The sequence below is a fragment of the Carcharodon carcharias genome, chromosome 12 (genome assembly GCF_017639515.1).
Source record: "Carcharodon carcharias isolate sCarCar2 chromosome 12, sCarCar2.pri, whole genome shotgun sequence".
NCBI lineage: Eukaryota > Metazoa > Chordata > Chondrichthyes > Lamniformes > Lamnidae > Carcharodon > Carcharodon carcharias.
The window spans coordinates 75704055-75722244 of NC_054478.1; the positions used below are offsets into that span (position 1 = coordinate 75704055).

Sequence of the window (18190 nt, forward strand, 5' to 3'; positions counted from 1 at the left end):
ATCGAATGAGAGAACAGATATAAGGTAATTGGCAAACGAGGCAATGGAGACATGTGGAGAAACTTTTTCATGCAGCAGCTGGCATGCATTGTCTGAGACTGTAGTGGAGGCAGGTTCAATTGAAGCACTCAAGAGGGAATTGGATTATTATCTGGAAAGGAAGAATATGCAGGGTTATGGGGAGAGGGCAGAGGAATGGCACTAGAGGCATTGTTCATTCAGAGAACCAGTGCAGACACAATGATGATGTAACAATGTGATTCATCAACACAAATGGGCATAATGCATCGTCTGGAATTACAGGATCTATAATATCATTTCTAAAATGAACCAGATGAGTATTTGAAAATAAAGAATATAAAATAATGTGAGGAAAGGGCAGAGGATTTAGATTAGATTAGACAGAAGGGGGTGAAGAGCCAGCACAGGCACTGATGCAATTAGCGAAATAGCTTCCCTCTGTGCTCTTAAGTGATTCTGCTCAGTGTGTTACATTTTAATGCTTATCATAGATCATGGTGTATAAGTCGGCCCAGCATATAAACCCCATTTTTCCAGCCCCAAAATTCATGTTTTTGCATATGCTCGGCGTATAATCAACCCCCCTTTTCAACCTCAACATGCTATTCTTCCATTTTCCACCCCACAAATGCATGTTTTACTTACTGGTACCTTTTAACTGGGCATAAGGAATCGAGCAAGCATGTGGGCTGTATTGCGAAGATACTCGGGAGTTTATGACATCCCGCACAATGCAGACCGCTCATGGAGAATGACGAAGAGAAATGAGTCTTCCAACAAAACAAATAAAGTATGAAGCTCGTTTCAAGCTAAAAGTTATAGCATTTGCTAACTCATCAAATAACTGTGCTGCAGTGAGGGTATTCAGAGTTAGTGAGAAACGGCGTGAGAGAATGGAAGAAGATGGAATCTGCCCTGAAGAAAAGCCCAAAACCAAATGCGCCATGAAAACAGTGCCAGCCACTGGCCTAACCTTGAGAAGCATGTATCGGAATGGGTACTCAGAAATCATCAGAATGGTTACATCATCACCAGAAATGCAATACACACTTAAATGGGCCAAGTCAAACCCTGAGCCTAAAGATTTCAGAGCAACAATTAGTTTGTGTAGCCGCTTTATGGAACAAATATGTCTCATATGGCAGCAGAAGACCAAGATTGCTCAGATTACAAAAAGACCTCTGCCAAAATTACCAGCTTCCAGCAGTTCATCATCAGATAACAGCAAAAAACATAAGTACCCAATTAGCTACTTCAGCAACATGGATGAAACACCCATAAATTTCGATATGTCCAGCAACCTAAGTGGAGTGGAAAGGTTCAAAAACAGTTCTAATGAAAACCACAGGACATGAGAAGACAAGATGCACAAAATGTATGGCTGATGGAGCGAATTTAAAGACTATGGTAATTTTCAAATATAAAACCATGCTGAAAATCAAGCTCCCTGCAAGAGTTTTTGTGCATGTCCATGACAACAGTTGGATGGATGAGGATGGAGTGAAGATGTGAATTGATATATGTGGAATAGGCATCCTGGCAGCCTATGTAAAGAATGCAGCTTTTTAGTGTGGGGCATCTTCAGATCCCATATAACTGATAAGATCAAGAGGCACCTGTGAAGAAATAACACCTAAATTGCAGTTATACTTGGGGCTCTAACATCTGTAGGCATTAGCCTTTGGATGTGTATCTCAACACGACGTTCAAGGATCATGTTTGCTCCGAGTGGAATAAATGGATGGTTGACAGATAAAAATCCTTTACAAAGAGTGGAAATATGCAAGGTGCCTCACTTGATGTTTTGTGTGGTTTTGTCAACAAATCATGGGAAACTACTAGTGCACAAAGTGTCATCACATCATTCAAAAAATGCAGACAATCCAATTCAATGGATGAAGATGAAGATGATTTGCTGAGGATGAATGATTCTGAAACTAAAAGCACCACATCTGATCCTTACGATGATATGGCCAAAGTGACTTGGAATGAGATTGATAAACTCTTTGCATCAAATGCTGAAGACACTGACCTGAATTTTATGCTGATGGGCAGGCGTGTTCACGTGATATTTCAGTCAGCGGGCACGCGCAAAAGTTGGAAGCGTACCCGCCAACGATTAAAAGATCAATTAAGCAGTGCAATTGTCTGTCATTTCATGTAGCCCATCCAACCTTCCGGTTGGTGGACAAGGGAATCGGCCAGGTGGCTTTTACATTTTTAAGTAAACCTCATCCAAGGGTGGGATAAGGTTTCAGTTATTAAATAAAATCAACGTAGAAAACTGTGGACACCACATTTGTACTCTGTATGTTCAGTTGCCTGGTTGTGTGGCTTGGATATTTTTTTCCTAGGCCAGGATTTCCCATCCGGCAAACTCCCAACATCACCCCGCCCCATTTTAATTTTCAGGTAGGCGGGGGCTCAGCAGAGTCAGCTGTGCGCCTGCCGACCTGTCAGTGGCCATTTGAGGCCATTGACAAAATCATTAAAGTAATTAGTGGACCTGCCTGTCCAACCTTAAGGTTGGCGGGCAGGCCGGGAGCCCTGGCGGGCATTAGAAAAAGGATGAAACCTCATCCACGGGCAGGATGAGGTTTCATGTAGGTTTTTAAAAATGTAATAAAAGTGTGTTTGAAAGTGATGGACAGTATCACATGAGGGCACATGTCAGGGAATTTTTTTTTCGATTTTTAAGATTTTTTATTGTGGAGCTGATCTCCCTGAGGCAGCATTTAGCCTCAGGGAGATGAGTGCCTTCTTTCATGCGCATGCACGAAAGAATGCACTCTCGGCTCAGGGAATCCCCCCCCCGGCCTTCACAGGGAGCGTATAGCCCGCCCACATAAAATGGCAGCATGCCCCAATCGGGGGTGCCAATCGGAGGCATGCCTCCACGCGCCTGCTACTAAACTTCCACCCCCCAGTGGGAGAAAAATTCTGCCCCTAATTTTAAAAAAATGTTATTTCCTGGGTTTCGGGTCTTCAGCTCCCTGAGGCAGCTCTCTGCCTTCAGGGAGCTTTCTGTCAGCTTCACTCGTGCCTGTGTTAACATCATCACCTGCCCCCAACCTGGTAGCGCTGAGCTTTTCAGTGCGTGCTTCACTCTGGCTGGCTGTTAATTGGCCGGCCAGCATGAAATCGCAGTCGAGGTCTCATCGCAGTCGGCAGTCCGTTTCCCGGCTGCTACTGGACCCACCAATCACGCCCACCAAGCTGAAAATTCAGGCTAATGAATTTGACTTTGCTTGTGGTTAAAGGTATTGTTGCAGGATTAATCCATTCAATAAACCGTACAACATTAATTCAATATGAATTACTGGTGTTATTGTTTATTTCACATTTGAAAATGTGAAACCCACACCCGCACCTGCAGTTCACATTTTATACTTGACGTATAAGTCAACCATCCCCACCTCCAGTTTTGGAAGAGATAAAAACAAAAAACTATGGATGCTGGAAATCCAAAACAAATCACCCCACCAGCCTCCGCATTCAAAGGATTATCCTCCGCCATTTCCGCCAACTCCAGCATGATGCCACCACCAAACACATCTTCCCTTCGCCCCCCCCCCCCTGCCCCCCCCCCACCCCACCGGCGGCTTTCCGTAGGGATCGTTCCCTCCGCGACACCCTGGTCCACTCCTCCATCACCCCCTACTCCTCAACCCCCACCTATGGCACCTCCCCATGCCCACGCAAAAGATGCAACACCTGCCCCTTCACTTCCTCTCTCCTCACTGACCAAGGGCCCAAACACTCCTTTCAAGTGAAGCAGCATTTCACTTGCATTTCCCCCAACTTAGTCTACTGCATTCGTTGCTGCCAATGCGGTCTCATTGGAGAGACCAAACGTAAACTGGGCGACCGCTTTGCAGAACACCTGCGGTCTGTCTGCAAGAATGACCCAAACCTCCCTGTCGCTTGTCATTTTAACACTCCACCCTGCTCTCTTGCCTACATGTCTGTCCTTGGCTTGCTGCATTGTTCCAGTGAAGCCCAACGCAAACTGGAGGAACAGCTCCTCATCTTCTGACTAGGCACTTTACAGACTTCCGGACTGAATATTGAATTCAACAACTTTAGATCTTGAACTCCCTCCTCCAACCCCACCCCCTTTCTGTTTTTTCCCCCTTCCTTTTGTTTTTTTCCAATAATTTATATAGATTTTTCTTTTCCCACCTATTTCCATTATTTTTAAATCTTTTATGCCCCCCCCCACCCCCACTAGAACTGTACCTTGAGTGCCCTACCATCCATTCTTAATTAGCACATTCGTTTAGATAATATCACCAACTTCAACACCTCTGTGTTCTTTTGTTCTTTTGTCTGTGACATCTTTTGATTATCCGCCCTATCACTGCTTGCTTGTCCCTACAACCACACCACCCCCCTCCACTTCTCACTTCTCTTCCCTCCCACCTCCACCCCCCGCCCCCCCCCCCCCCCCCCCCCCCACCTTAAACCAGCTTATATTTCACCCCTCTCCATGGATTCACCCAGTTCTGTTGAAGGGTCATGAGGACTCGAAACGTCAACTCTTTTCTTCTCCGCCGATGCTGCCAGACCTGCTGAGTTTTTCCAGGTAATTCTGTTTTTGTTCTAGTTTTGGAAGGATTTTTAGAGGTTTCAAGGTTAACTTATATGCCATGATCTAGGATTTTTTAATGTAGATGGAACATTTAGTATGTTTAATTACCATTAAGCCCTTATGCCAAATTTTCATGATATTCCTCAAGGTTACCGCTGAGTACATTATTGAAACAGCTTAGGCGTAGGTAGTTGGTTTCCTTAAAGTGTGCATATAGTAGTAGCTATAAAAATTGGAGCTTGTGTATTTCCCCACATATCAACTTCAGAATGATTTCCAGAATCTTACCTATCAAGATATTTCTTTACACTATTTCGTTGATATTTCTCGATTCAAATTATCTGTCAGTCAACCATTGTACCAGATTTCAACTAAGGGTTAATCTGGGTGTTCTCACCCTTGTTATAGTATGTAACATTTTATCAATGTTTTGTGGATAGATTAGACCTGTTCTTTGTTAATGCGTGCCTGCAATTCGAAGTTAACAGATTGAAGGTTATATCTACCATTTTTCTTTTGATCATGTGTCCTAATACCCTGACAATGTAAATCTTCATTGCATTTTGAACATATAGCCTGAATGTGCTAATGATATAAATAACAATTTACATATGACCATTCATAAACTGTAATGCAGAAGCCAAAGTAAGTAGTTTTTTACCTTTTATGTTTGGCAGTGATTTCTCACAATTTCCCAGTTTAGTCAGCAAAGTACCTGCCATGTTAGTTTAGATGCTGTGACTTTTTTTATTGAAAACAATAATATGGCTGACAAAAGACAAGTACTTGCACTGAAATGGAAAAAAATAATATTGGAGTCCTTCAATGTTTAGGAACACTGGCATGGCAGCAATCAGTAGCATCCACTTTGGACACCTACCTTGTGATTGAGGACCTGATTCCAGGCTGTCAGTACCAGTTCCGAGTCAGTGCAAGTAATCCCTGGGGAATCAGCTCACCAAGTGAGCCATCTGATTTTGTAACACTGTCTTGCAGCAATGGTAAGTGCAACTGAGTTCTAATTACCTAACTGTGTAAGAAAATGTTCACTGAGAGCAATTCTGAAAAATGAATTTCTAATTTATCGAGGATTAGAAAGCTTTATAATTTCTGTTCTTTATGTTTACTTGTAAAATTAAAAGATTTAAAATAAAAATACACAGAACACTTTTGTCTGAAAAATGTGAAAGGTCACTTATCGAGATATGACACTGAAATTTTGCAACGTGCAAAGTTGGTGGTTCAATAATGAAGCTGTTACAAGAGATTTGTTAATAAGAATGTGAGAACTCAGTCATATTGAACCTAAACCTAAATTCTGGTGAAATGTCTGTCAAACCTCCACTGAGGATCATTATTGCTTTCTCAGTTCATGAAAACTCAACTTTTGATTCATCCCTTATCTCCCTTTAGTAAAATTAGACCTCTCTGAGCCTAAGTCAGGCAAGGGTTGGGAGAACTGAATTAAAAAACTATTTGCCCACTTTCAGATAATTGTAAATTTCTAACCCTAACTTACAATCACCCTCACTGTCCGACCAATAACTAACTATTAACTAGTTAAACTAGCAGTTTATCTGATGAGTTTAACTTGTAGGCCAGATTAGCTAGTGGACCATCACAGTGATTGGTATAACTGCTCTCAGTGTCTTTTGTTATTTTGATTTTTTTTTATTAAGACAACTGAATCAATCTGACTCTCAATTTTCCTTTTATAAACTGTTCCTTCTAATTGCTTTTGATCTCTTCTCAGAGCCAACAAGTGATGACTCGAGAATTCCATGGAAGGATAACTTTGAATCTGCTTACACAGAACTATTTGAAATTGGAAGGTAGTGTAAATCTGGATTACAAAGGTGATTCAAAGATTTGGACAATACATTGGGCTGGATTTTCATCCTAGAGGCGGGTAGCAAGTGTTGGGAAATTTCCCAGCTCAGCCCACCCACCTCGGGAGAAAGTGCCAGCAAAGATGGGATTTTCATTCCTGGGTGGGCAGGTACGGGGAAGTGGGAGGGGGTGGGGGGTGGGGGTGGGGAGGTGGGTGAGTGCTAGCTGGAGTTGGGCCCACTGGTCCCAGAAACAGTTCAGAGGCTGCCACAAGTGCAGTTGAGTGTCAAGGAGGGCTGTTTAAACATTTACCTCGGTGCTCTATGACTTCGTCCCAGTTGTAAAAATGACAGAACAATGCTCTAGCCCTCACATCCCACACACTCCCCATGCCCTGACCATGCTAACTCATGACTCTTAGCCAAAAATGCACAATGGGGCTTGGCTGAGAGCCCAGACATCCAATAGTCCATTGAAATAGCTGCGTTCCAGGGAAAACGTTGCTTAATTGATAGCTCTTGCTCTGTGATCTATTCTATCAATTGCATAATGTGTATTACACAAAATAAAGAGGGTGTCATTTCCTTGCAGTTTCTGCTATTGATACTTTAAAGGGTCTGGACGAGTGACACTTTTAGAGGGCTGTGTGAAAAGTTTTTTTTTTCAGAAGGTAGAAAGTTATGAATGAATTACTTTTTTAAAGCTGTTAAAGCCTGTTGTTAATATAAGGTTCAGTGGTTCTGCCCAGAGTGTAAAGTGGGTGATTAGGCTGGGAAGTGCCATAGCTTGGCATGGAGGGTATGAGGCGCCATGGGGAGTGGGTAGAGGAGCAAAGCTTTGCATGGAGGCTCTGAGGGTCCATGGGGGGTGGGTTGTTGCTTGGGATAGGTAAGACCTACTGAACTTTACTTTCAAAGGTTCCCTCATCCATACTATGGTTCATGACACTTCCACAGAATGTCCCTGACTCCATGAAAATTCAGTCCATTGTGCTCAGACCCCTTGACCAATGCATTTTAGTTCATTGAAGTCTACTATCCAACTATGTTCCAGTATTTATTATCTAGACCAATTTTGTCCTCTGCTTAGCAATGCCAGCTTTCTCACCTATGAGTGATGGCGATCATGTTTTCCACAACAAAATGCAAGTGAAAATATCTTGGTTTTATTGGGGAGAATTTTCGGCTCAGTGAGCAGGGGCAGTGACCCTTGGGCTTGCATCCTGACATCACCGCACATCATTTAGATTTTCAGTTCGGCAGGTGTGCAGCTGACTCGGGTGCACACCCACCGAACTGTCAAAGGCCTGTTAAGGCCATTAATTAACTAATTAAGGCTATTGAGAAAGCTGCCCGTCCAACCTCAAGGTTGGCAGCCAAGCCAAGAACCCAGGTGGCCTTTGCATTTTTCATGGAACCTCATCCATGGGCGGGATGAGGTTTCATGAAGGGTTGATAAATTAAATAAATTTTTTCATTAAAGTTCATTGACATGTCCCAGCTCATGTGACACTGTTGCGTGAGGGAACATGTCTCAAATTTTTCTTTTTTCTTCATTAAAGTTTTTAAACCTGAAAACTTATCTCCCTGAGGCACCTCTGTGCTCATCCTTACCTGCTCCCACACAACACCATCCCGACGGGGGAAATATTCTCTCCATAAATTTTAATGATATTGCAAAAGAGTTTAGCACGTTGTAAATTTATGGGATTTTGAAGGGGTTCGTAGATTTTCAAGACATTAGGGAACATTTGCAGAATATGCTTTTTTTCTTCCATAAATGAGCTCTGTGTTTTCTAAAAGGTACTAGATATATTTTCAGAGAACCTACAGAGCTGACTACAGTTTAGGTAAGAATTTGAGGCATAATTGAATGATCTAAAGCTTGGTAATATATGGCAGTCTCTTAAATGGCTGTTTTGTTTTGGGAAAATATATATTATGAGGCATTTAATTCAATACTTTTGTTTGACCTTTCTTCTTAGTCCAGAAACAGTACAGCTGATCTGTAGCACCTCTGCTAAAATCACCTAGCTCAGAAACCAAGAACAAAGCTGAGACCTCCCGAACTGTAAAGCCTAATGTTACGTTAGGTTGTGCTTTTATCTATTAAGTTATCAAGACATAGCTTTTTACAGCAGAAATGTTTTAAGACCTCAGCCATGGTCTAATTGAATGATGGAACTTTTCTTTTCTCTTCCAAGGCCCAGTGACACGTGAGGCAGACAAAGCACATGCTTACATCTGTTTCCATAGCTTGTTTTTCCTGGAACTGGTGCTATGGGGCCATAGCTTAAAGGGTGCAACTCTGCATCAAGTATGGCTAACCAGGAGACTCTCCCGCTCTTACTGTCTGCCATGTTCAAACCTGGGGCTTTTGGCTCAGAGGCAGGGACACTACCCACTATGCCACAAGCCTTCCTGAATGGCAGAACAAGCATTAGGAATTCAACTGGCCTAATCCTGTTCCTATGTTCCTATTATGGAATATTTAGTTGTATGAATCTGCTTTGTTTGCTGTTTTTTGAATGGATGTATATATAATAATTTTTCTGTGTCACAGTCCTCCCTGAAATCTCATTCGGTGGAACTTTATATAATTGACAAGGGTTCAGCCCACCAGTTGGGGAACCTGTGGGAAGCCCTGACAGGCACTTGACTGGCCAGCGTTGGGCCTTGGCCAGGATTCAGGACCCCAGGGGTGAAAACCCGCCCACCGAGAGCCGCCATCCATTCAGAGCTCTGCAGTGCAGGCAGTTCCAGCAGGAGGTGGTGACCGTTGCTGGCTGCACACTGAGGCCCAGCCCCTGGGTTGACATTGAATACCAGGGCACAGGTAACTGAGGGTGAGATGGGCGTCGCGGGGAGGGTCTCAACAGCGACAGGGATGGACAGGGTCGGAGGACAGGACAGGGACAGGTGCAGTAGCTTCCCGATGTCAGGTCCCTCAATCAGGCACAATGCACAGGGTTTGGGCAGTCTTCATGAGGCATAGGAAAGATGTACAATTTCAGGAGAATGCCTGAGCCACCATAAATTCTGGTGGGCTCAGGGATAATTGGCATTAGGTGATTCACTAATGAGCTTAATTACCTTGATACCTGCATTGGGCCTCCCCACCAGAACCTAATTAGGGACACTTTACCCAATGTTGGAAATCCAATGTGGGTTCTCCACCCAATTCCCCTACCACCCTATTCACTCTAGCAGCTTTATGTCCTAAATCCAGCCTGACACCTATCTGATACAGTTTTCAGGTAGATCTGTAAATGGGCTCGCCAACCTGTAGTACTCTGCTTGCAACTTTCAGATACAGACAGTTGGAGTAAGCGCATTGCTCATTGTACCAGATGTCAATCAGCTTAACTTGCAGTCTTTAAAGGGACTTTTGGAGGCAGCACCCAGAACAGCCCAGGAAATGAAAAAATAACATTTTGGTGGAGCCATGAGAAGCAAGTGTGTCCTCCTGAGTCCCCAGTAAAACTCTAGCTCACTCTCAGCCTGGAATTGTCCTCCTGTCCAGGCCCAAACCTGCTGGCTTTCTCATTGTGGGAGCCAGCTGATTTCCCAAACTCTCAGAACCTTTGAACCCACCTTTGAACCGACAGTTCACTGGTAACGTGCTAACGAGGCTCGGGCATCATGCTGGCAACAATGGGTGGACAAAGTGGCTGTTCTGCCAACTTCATTTTCTTCAGGCACTACTTCAAATTCAACTTCTTGGGCTGAATTTTTAGATGATCGCAGAGGTAGGAACAGAGGCGGATGCATCCACAATTTCCCGGCATGGACAGAAAGCTGGTTTGCCGGCATGTTCCCTCTCCTAAGCTATTTAGAAGTGGATGCTTGCAAGCATAGGTAGCAAATTAAAGGGCCTATTGAGGTCATGGTGCAGACATTGACTGGAATTTTCTAATTGGCAGCCGGGCCTGTAGTGAGGTTAAAACATGGCCCAGAGATGGAGGCAACCTCTCTGCAGCAGACTGGGAGCCCACCATTCCAGCAAATATTTCTGACCTCCCCCAACTCCTGTGCAGACATGGTTTCTCCTCCATTGCATCAGTCTGGCGGCTGTGGTTAATTTTGTTCTCACATTTTTACAAAGACTTCAGAGGGTACCTCCACCTGTGGTGTCGTCTCCATCCATGTATCGGTCCCCAACATGAATGGTGGAACTGTCAATCTCTTAGGGCCTTCTGTTGGCCCTCCAGCTTTGGGAGCCCGCCAGCCCTCCTTAATTGGATGGCCAATGTGCTTCCTAGCCAGAAATTGGCCTCCCCTTAAAAAATCACATCAGGCAACTGATAAAGATGCAGCACAGGAACAAAAGTCCAGCCCTTGTGTAAACTTAACATCATTTCCATAGTTCATAGAGCACAAAATAAAAGATACAATAGATATGGTTTGTCTTTTTCTCAGATAATCACTCATTTGCAAGCAAGGGCATGCAGCACATGCACTTATATATATGCAATGAACTATGCACAAAGCCTCTTTGTTTTGAAAAAAGCACAACCACTCTGTTCAGGCTACGTTTATAGCCTGAAGACATAAATGAACATTTTTTTTAGGAAGAAATAATACTATAAACAATAGTAACACAATCAGGAAACTCAATGGGCCGGATTTAATGCAGCTGACAGTGCAAAATTTCCATGGTCAGGAAAGCTCTTATTAGTTAGCCTGCAAATGGATGGCACCCATTTCATCTGGTGTGTTTACTATACAAAATACCTGGAAACCGCAGTGTTAGTATCTGAGCATAGATGTGATGTTAGGGATCCCAGCAGAAGCAACACAGTTGTGTCTGTAGAAGCCACTTTAAAATTTGGATTTTTTTCTACAAAGCCCTTTGTTCTTCAGGCGGGCCCCTTAGCCACTGGCATTCAGAGGCATAGGCCAGGATTTTCCATGCCCGCTGGCATTGGCTGTGTTCAGTGGCGTGAGCAGACAAAATGGCGTGATCGGTTTCATGGCAGTTTGAAACCAGTTTGTGATCGTCCGCCAATGGCAGGCCGCGTTTCTCGCTATTGGACATCAGGAACCTCATTGTAATACATCAGCATATCATTATGAAGCCAGATCACTGGACTCATCCCCCACCTGCCTCTGGATTGTCTGCCCACATCAGCGGGAAAACACACCGACATGTTTCACAACAGTACATAAGTGATGTGCACCTGGGTGGCTGCACTTCGCTCGGGACTTCAAGGTTTGTTTGCCTACCTTGCTACAGTCAGCAGCAGCAGGCTTCACAGACAGCACCACATCACTTTTAGAGGGGCTCATGGGTAGGCCTCTACCTACCAGAGCAGCCGTATGTGGGTGGCTTTTCAATGGCTGCAGGGCAAAGTCTTGTTTGGGGAAGGGGAGAAATGGCCTCAGGCAAAGGAAGAGGCTGCAGGATGAGAATTATACTGGGGAAGGAAGGTATCACTGGGTGTGTGCGGGGGCATGTTGAACTGTGCAAGTGGCCTTAAGATAGTGAGGGCCAAGGAGGTAGTCTCCAGAGGAGATGAGGCCAGATGGACGTGTGAGATTGGGTGGTGATGCCCCTTGAGCTGGAAGTGAGTGAGATGCCAGTGACTGTGTGATGGGCTTGATTGTGTGAGTTTAGAGTGATGAGATGGTTGCTATACCCTGGCTGCACAGATGAGATCATTCATCCTCTGTCAGCATTGGATGGTCAACCTCTTCTGTGCAGCATTGGTACTGACCACTGCTGCCACCGCCTGCCATGCTGGATTGGTGATTCCACTGCCCGTCCTGCAGCCAGAGCAGAGGTAGAGGACATCATGGCGGGCCTCCACAGCATCCAAATGCCATTCCATTGATGTGTCTTTAAACCTGGAGGCTGTAGTCTTTTTGCCCTTCATGGACATCTTCCCTGCAGTAGTCGTGGGCTAGAAGTACTGAGATGTGTACGTGTGGCTGGATTTTAAATATGGCACCTGGCATGATGAAGCGGCAAGGCGATGGCATAGCATGCGAATGAGAGCCTGCCCATCATGGAAACACCGTGTTTCCCGGGAATGCATAAGTTTGGGCTGATATGGCGTGAAAACCCGTCATCGCGGGCAGCGGGTAAAGAATAGTCTGGCAAAGAGAGAACAGAGGCCCCATCCCCAATACACCAAACAGAATACCTGGAAGCAACAGCAGGACCTAATGTTTCTCAGTACTAGCCTAGGTTTCAGTGATTGCCACCAAATTTACATCCAAACATCCATAGGAATATGTTGTCCATCTAGTGCATCTTGCCTACTACTTTGCCATCTATTTTTACTTGTAATACTGGTTGTAGTATAAGGGTCTGGCACATATAGGGTTAATGTGGGACTGAATATATTATTGCCCAAACAGTGATGTAAGAGAGCACATGACCCATACGCAGGGTCAATCTAGTGTTGGACAGAACCATTGTACCATCATGGAGACAGCTCCTAGCTTAGAGCCTTTACTGTATATTAGTAACTACTTCTATCAGTCAATAAAGACTTACAGTTAACATACATATGACTACGAAGACTTTTTCAGATCTACCGAACTGTAAACAACATCCTACAACATGGTGGCAGCTTGTAGAAAAACCCAAGACCTTGCAGAAAATGCAGGGAAAAACTAAAATTCTGTAAGAATTAGAAAAAAATTCAGCAAAGCAGCTTGACCTGAAAAGAAGCTCTAGAAGCAGAGGCCCAGAGGAAAAATCACCAGGAAAAAGCTCCAAAGAAAGGCTTGGAAGCTAAAAGCACACATTTAAAATTTCTTACTGCATTCAATGTCCTTTGGAAGTCTAGCTTCTAACCTCAGAGTGCAAAGTCAGCAGACCTAGCAGGGGTGAGCAAAATCTTTTAAAACCCCAGGCTACAGCAAATCCTGATAAATCTTTAAATAATTCAGAGAAAATGTTCACACAAAGCTGAATTGGAAGATTTGAAACACAAAATTCAAGCTGAGTATATTCCTTTGAAAATGCACGATAAACTAAATTCTTCAATGAACCAAACTTTTCAAGATCTGAACAAACAAATTCCTGAGGTGTCACTAAGGAATCAAGAGGAAATAACTTTAAACTCCAATATTGGCAAATTGAAGCAGAAGTTGGGAAAACTGAACAAGTAATGCAGCCAGGCACACGAGCAGGCAGAAAATGCACTCAAAGAAGTTGCAGCCTTGAAAAAACGAAAGAACCGGTTGACAGAGAAGACTCAGCAATGTTCTATATTCCAGGAGAAAGCCAAAAGGTACAAGAAAGACACCACAGAGCTGAAGAAAATGGTTGGACATTTGGAAGAAAACTTGGGAAAACAAAGATATATATGAAAAGATGAAAATTAAGAACCTGGAATGGCAAGAGCAAGTAGAACTTCTCACAACAGAGCATGAAGAGTCTCAGAAACAATTAGCAGTAGTGCAACTACAGAATGTGAGCTTGAAGGATAGCGCAGAGGAATTATTCTTTGCTAAAGAAAAACTGATCTGCATAGAGAACCAACTTTCACATACAAAAGCTGAATTTGTAGAGGAAAAATGAGAACTGAGGAGAACTCTGAAATATCACTCACAGGAAGTAGAAAGGGGACTTGAAATGCTTAAATGACGAACTTGTAGAAGCACATTCAGCAAGTGTGGTTCAACAGAAAAATATGGAAGAAAAGGATGAAAATATACCCAGATGCCAGAACAACCTCCAAACCTACAGAAAGAATAAGGAGCAACAAAGCCTACCCACTCCTTTGACAGTAGTGTGAACAAGATGTGGAATGGTTATAAGGCTCCAGACCACCTGAACCTTTGAATTCAAGGTCTTGAAGGGTGGAGATGGGGCATTGATAATGCAGTAATGACAATGTAAATGTATTATAGTAATAAAAATGTAAAACATAAGGTAAACTATAATCACTTAAAATACATTGTTTGGAATTTTCCAGTGTCCCACCACGGGGTATGTGGCAGGCCAGCCAAAAGTCCATTGACTTTCAGTGGGACTGAACCATCCTGGCGGTGAGTGGGGCCTGAAAATCCTGCTCATTGGATAAAGACTTGGGGGGAGGTGTAGGATAAAGGTCTGGCACATATGGGGTTAATGTGGGACCGAATAAAGTATCACCCACACAGTGATTTGAGAGAGCATATGACCTGCACCTAGGGTCAGTCATACAAAAGCTGAATTAGTAGAGGAAAAATGAGAACTGAGGAGAACTCTGAAATATCACTCACAGCAAGTAGAAAGGGGACTTGAAATGCTTAAATGACGAACTTGTAGGACAGGTTAGTGTGTACCAGAAATCATGGAGACAGCTCCTAGCTTGTACCATTTACTATATATTTGTAAAAGTTCTAAGATTCAATAAAGACTTAGAGTCATAGAGGTCTACAGCACAGAAAAAGGCCCTTTGGCCCTTCAAGTCTGGGCCAGTCAAACAAGTACCTAACTACTTTAATCCCATTTTCCAGCACTAGGCTCAGAGCCTTGTATGCCATGGCATTGCAAGTGTACATCCAAATATTTCTTAAATGTTATAAGGGTTTCTGCCTCTACCACCCTTTCAGGCAGTGAGTTCCAGATCCCCACCACCCTCTGGTTGAAAAAATTCTTCCTCACATCCCCTCTAAGCCTCCTGCTTCTTACCTTAAATCTATGGCCCATGGTTATTGATCCCTCCACCAAGGGGAAAGGTTCCTTCCTGTCTACCTCATAATTTTATACACCTCAATCAAATCCCCCCTCAATCTCCTCTACTCCAGGGAAAATAACCCCAGTCTATCCAATTTCTCCTTATAACTAAAACTCTCCAGCCCAGGCAACATCCTGGTAGATCTCCTTTGCACTCTCTCTAGTGCAAACACATCCTGCATATAATGCAGATTCCAGAACTGCATGCAATACTCTAGCCTAACCAGCATTTTATACAGTTCCAGCATAACCTTCCTGATCTTATATTCTGTGCCTCGGCTACTAAAGCCAAGTATCCCATATGCTTTCTTAACCACCTTATCTACCTGTCCCGCTACCTTAAGGGACCGGTGGACATGTACACCAAGGTCTATCTGATCCTCGGTACTTCCCAGGGTCCTACCATGTGCCTTGTTTGTCCTGCCCAAGTGCAGCACCTCACATTTATCCGGATTAAATTCCATTTGCTACTGATCAGCCCATCTGACCAGCCCATCTATATCCTCCTGTAATCTAAGGCTATCCTCCTCACTATTTACCGCCCCACCAATTTTTGTGCCATCCGCGAACTTACTGATCAACCCTCCTACATTCAAGCCTAAACAGTTTATATATACCACTTAGGCCTAAATTTTCCAGTCCAGCCCACCGTGGGAATCATTGAGGGAGGGACGGAGAATTAGACAGACCAGCAAAAGGCCAGTTGATTTTGGGCGAGAATTTCCAGTCCTGCAGCAGGTAGGACCGGAAACCCCTGCCCTTACAGTTAACTTATGTATGACTACAAAGCCTTCTTTAGTATTAGCGAACTGTAACCAACACCTTTCAACACTGGTAAGGGATCAAAATTAAATGAATAGTTAATGAAATACACTTAAAGACCATCTATTTACAATTTTTAGACTTGTGGAACTTAATCCCCATAGCAAAACTCAAGGATTGCATTCAATTCAATGAAATATGAATTATTCAGTAAATCAATGGCCCTAATGTTATATCCCACATGGCGTAAATGCCTGTTATTATTAAACAGTGTAAATTCCAACTCATCAGCAATGTAGTACATTTGCAAGTTTTTACAATGAATACATAAGCCAAGTGTTAAGCATGCATTTCTGTGCTAGCAAATAACAGTCGCCAAACCTATTCAAAGTCTGTGAAAGTGAAAATGTTCCAACAAGATGCATTACTCCAAAAGACTTGGGATCTCATTTATGTCATTGATCCTATTCACAAGTTTTGATTACCGTTCTGTATTACAGGGGTCGTTTTTCTGTGGTGAAGAAATGTATACAAAAATCAACCAAAAGAGAAGTAGCTGTCAAGTTCATCAGCAAAAAATTGAAGAAGAAAGACCAAGTAGCACATGAGGCAGCAATCCTGCTAAATCTACAACATCCACAATTTCCTGCAATATGTGATACATATGAATTTTCTACTGGCTATGTTTTAGTTCTCGAACTGTAAGTGTTGATTTTCTATCCACAAAGCCAACAGAATTTGTTTATTTTAACCCTATAATGTTGACTTGCATCTTCTCTTTGCCTAGTTATTCATGTAAATTAGTTGCCTTCCAAAGATCAAGCAGACATTTTTTTTCTTTCACTCGCACCTTAGTTTTCTCTCCTCTTCTTCTTGTCCTTCAAACCCTTTTCTGGGAAATGGTTCATAGGAGCCATGCCCCTATGGTACCTTGCTAAGCTCTCATTATTCCCTAAAAACACAGACAATGAACGTTGGCAGGCAATTTGGCCACATAGGACATCACTGTCAAGCTCAATATTGTTCTCGTTCAACATCAGCACATGCATCTATTAGAAGGTATTACTGGACAGAAGTTGGCAACAAGATTCCTAGCCATTTTTATTGTCTTTATCTCCTTCATAATCCAGAGAAACTGATGATGATTATAGCACTGTTTCTGCCGTTGTGGCCAAAATCATCAGGCTCAGCATAGACTGGAAGTTTAGCCTGGTGCCTTCAGGATTATGTGGTTCAGCAACTCACTGCCTTAACCGGTTGAGTCATCAGGGAGGCTTAAACATTTTTAATAATGCTTAATTGAGTCTTTTGGTGACACACAGAAGCAGTGCTTGCTAGCATTTGCCAACTGTTCAGTCTTACCCTGTATTTACCTTACAGCAGGCCCAACTTTAGCAGCAGTGATGTAAGGTAAATGAGGTGGAGGGGCTGCACACAGAGTTAATACCACTCTTGGTGGCAAGATAAGTGCAAATAAAAGAAGTGTTTCCATTAATCCATTTGCCAGCAGGCTGGGCTGCACAGCCAACCACCACAGCCTTGCAATGCAGTTTTGCACTTGATCACAATATGATTAGACAGTCATCACAGTTTTACAGCAAGAAAATCATGCTTGAGTGTGTAACGAACTGAGTAGATAAGGGGGAGTCGGTGGATGTAGTTTATTGGCTTTTCAAAAGATATTCAATGAGCTGCCACTTGAAGAGGCTATTGCACAAAGATTTGGGTTCATGGGGTTTATGGATAATAGTATGGGTTGAGGATTGATTAACAGGCAGAAAACAGAGAGTAGAAATAAATGGGTAATTTTCAGTGTGGTGTAACTAGTGGAGTACCAAAAGGATCAATGTTTGGGCCTCAGCTATTCACAATCTATATCAATGACTTAGATGAGGAGGTTTGAGTGTAGTATCAAAGTCTGCTGATAATATTAAGTGGAAAAATAAGCTGTGAGGAGGACGTAAAAAGGCTGCATAGGAAGATGGGTTAGTTGAGTGGTTAGGCAAGAGGGTGCTCATTGGAGTTTAATGTTGGGAAATGTGAAATTATCCATTTTGGCAGTAGAATGGAAAAGTGGAATATTGTTTTAAAAAGTGAGAGACTTAGTAAATGCTGCTATTCAGAGGGATTTGGTCCTCTTTGGCCAAGTTTTTGATCACCTGACCTAATATCTCCTTATGTGGCTCAGTGTCATAATTTATTTATAATGCTCCTGTGAAATGCCTTGGAAGGCTTTGTTACATTATAAGTGCTATATAAATGTAAGTTGTTGTCCTTGTACACAAATTACAGAAAATTAACCTGCATGTA

The 18190-nt window shown here is 43.1% G+C and overlaps 1 protein-coding gene across 2 annotated transcripts in view; it reads left to right on the forward strand.

Moving 5' to 3' along the window:
• Positions 1-18190, forward strand: part of kalrna (kalirin RhoGEF kinase a) — a 1007899-nt gene that overhangs the window by 982577 nt on the left and 7132 nt on the right. For both annotated transcript variants that reach the window (XM_041200492.1, XM_041200491.1), the window contains 2 exons: positions 6366-6444; positions 16381-16581. In XM_041200492.1, the coding sequence (XP_041056426.1) occupies positions 6366-6444; positions 16381-16581 (280 nt within the window). The remainder of the gene's footprint in view (positions 1-6365; positions 6445-16380; positions 16582-18190) is intronic.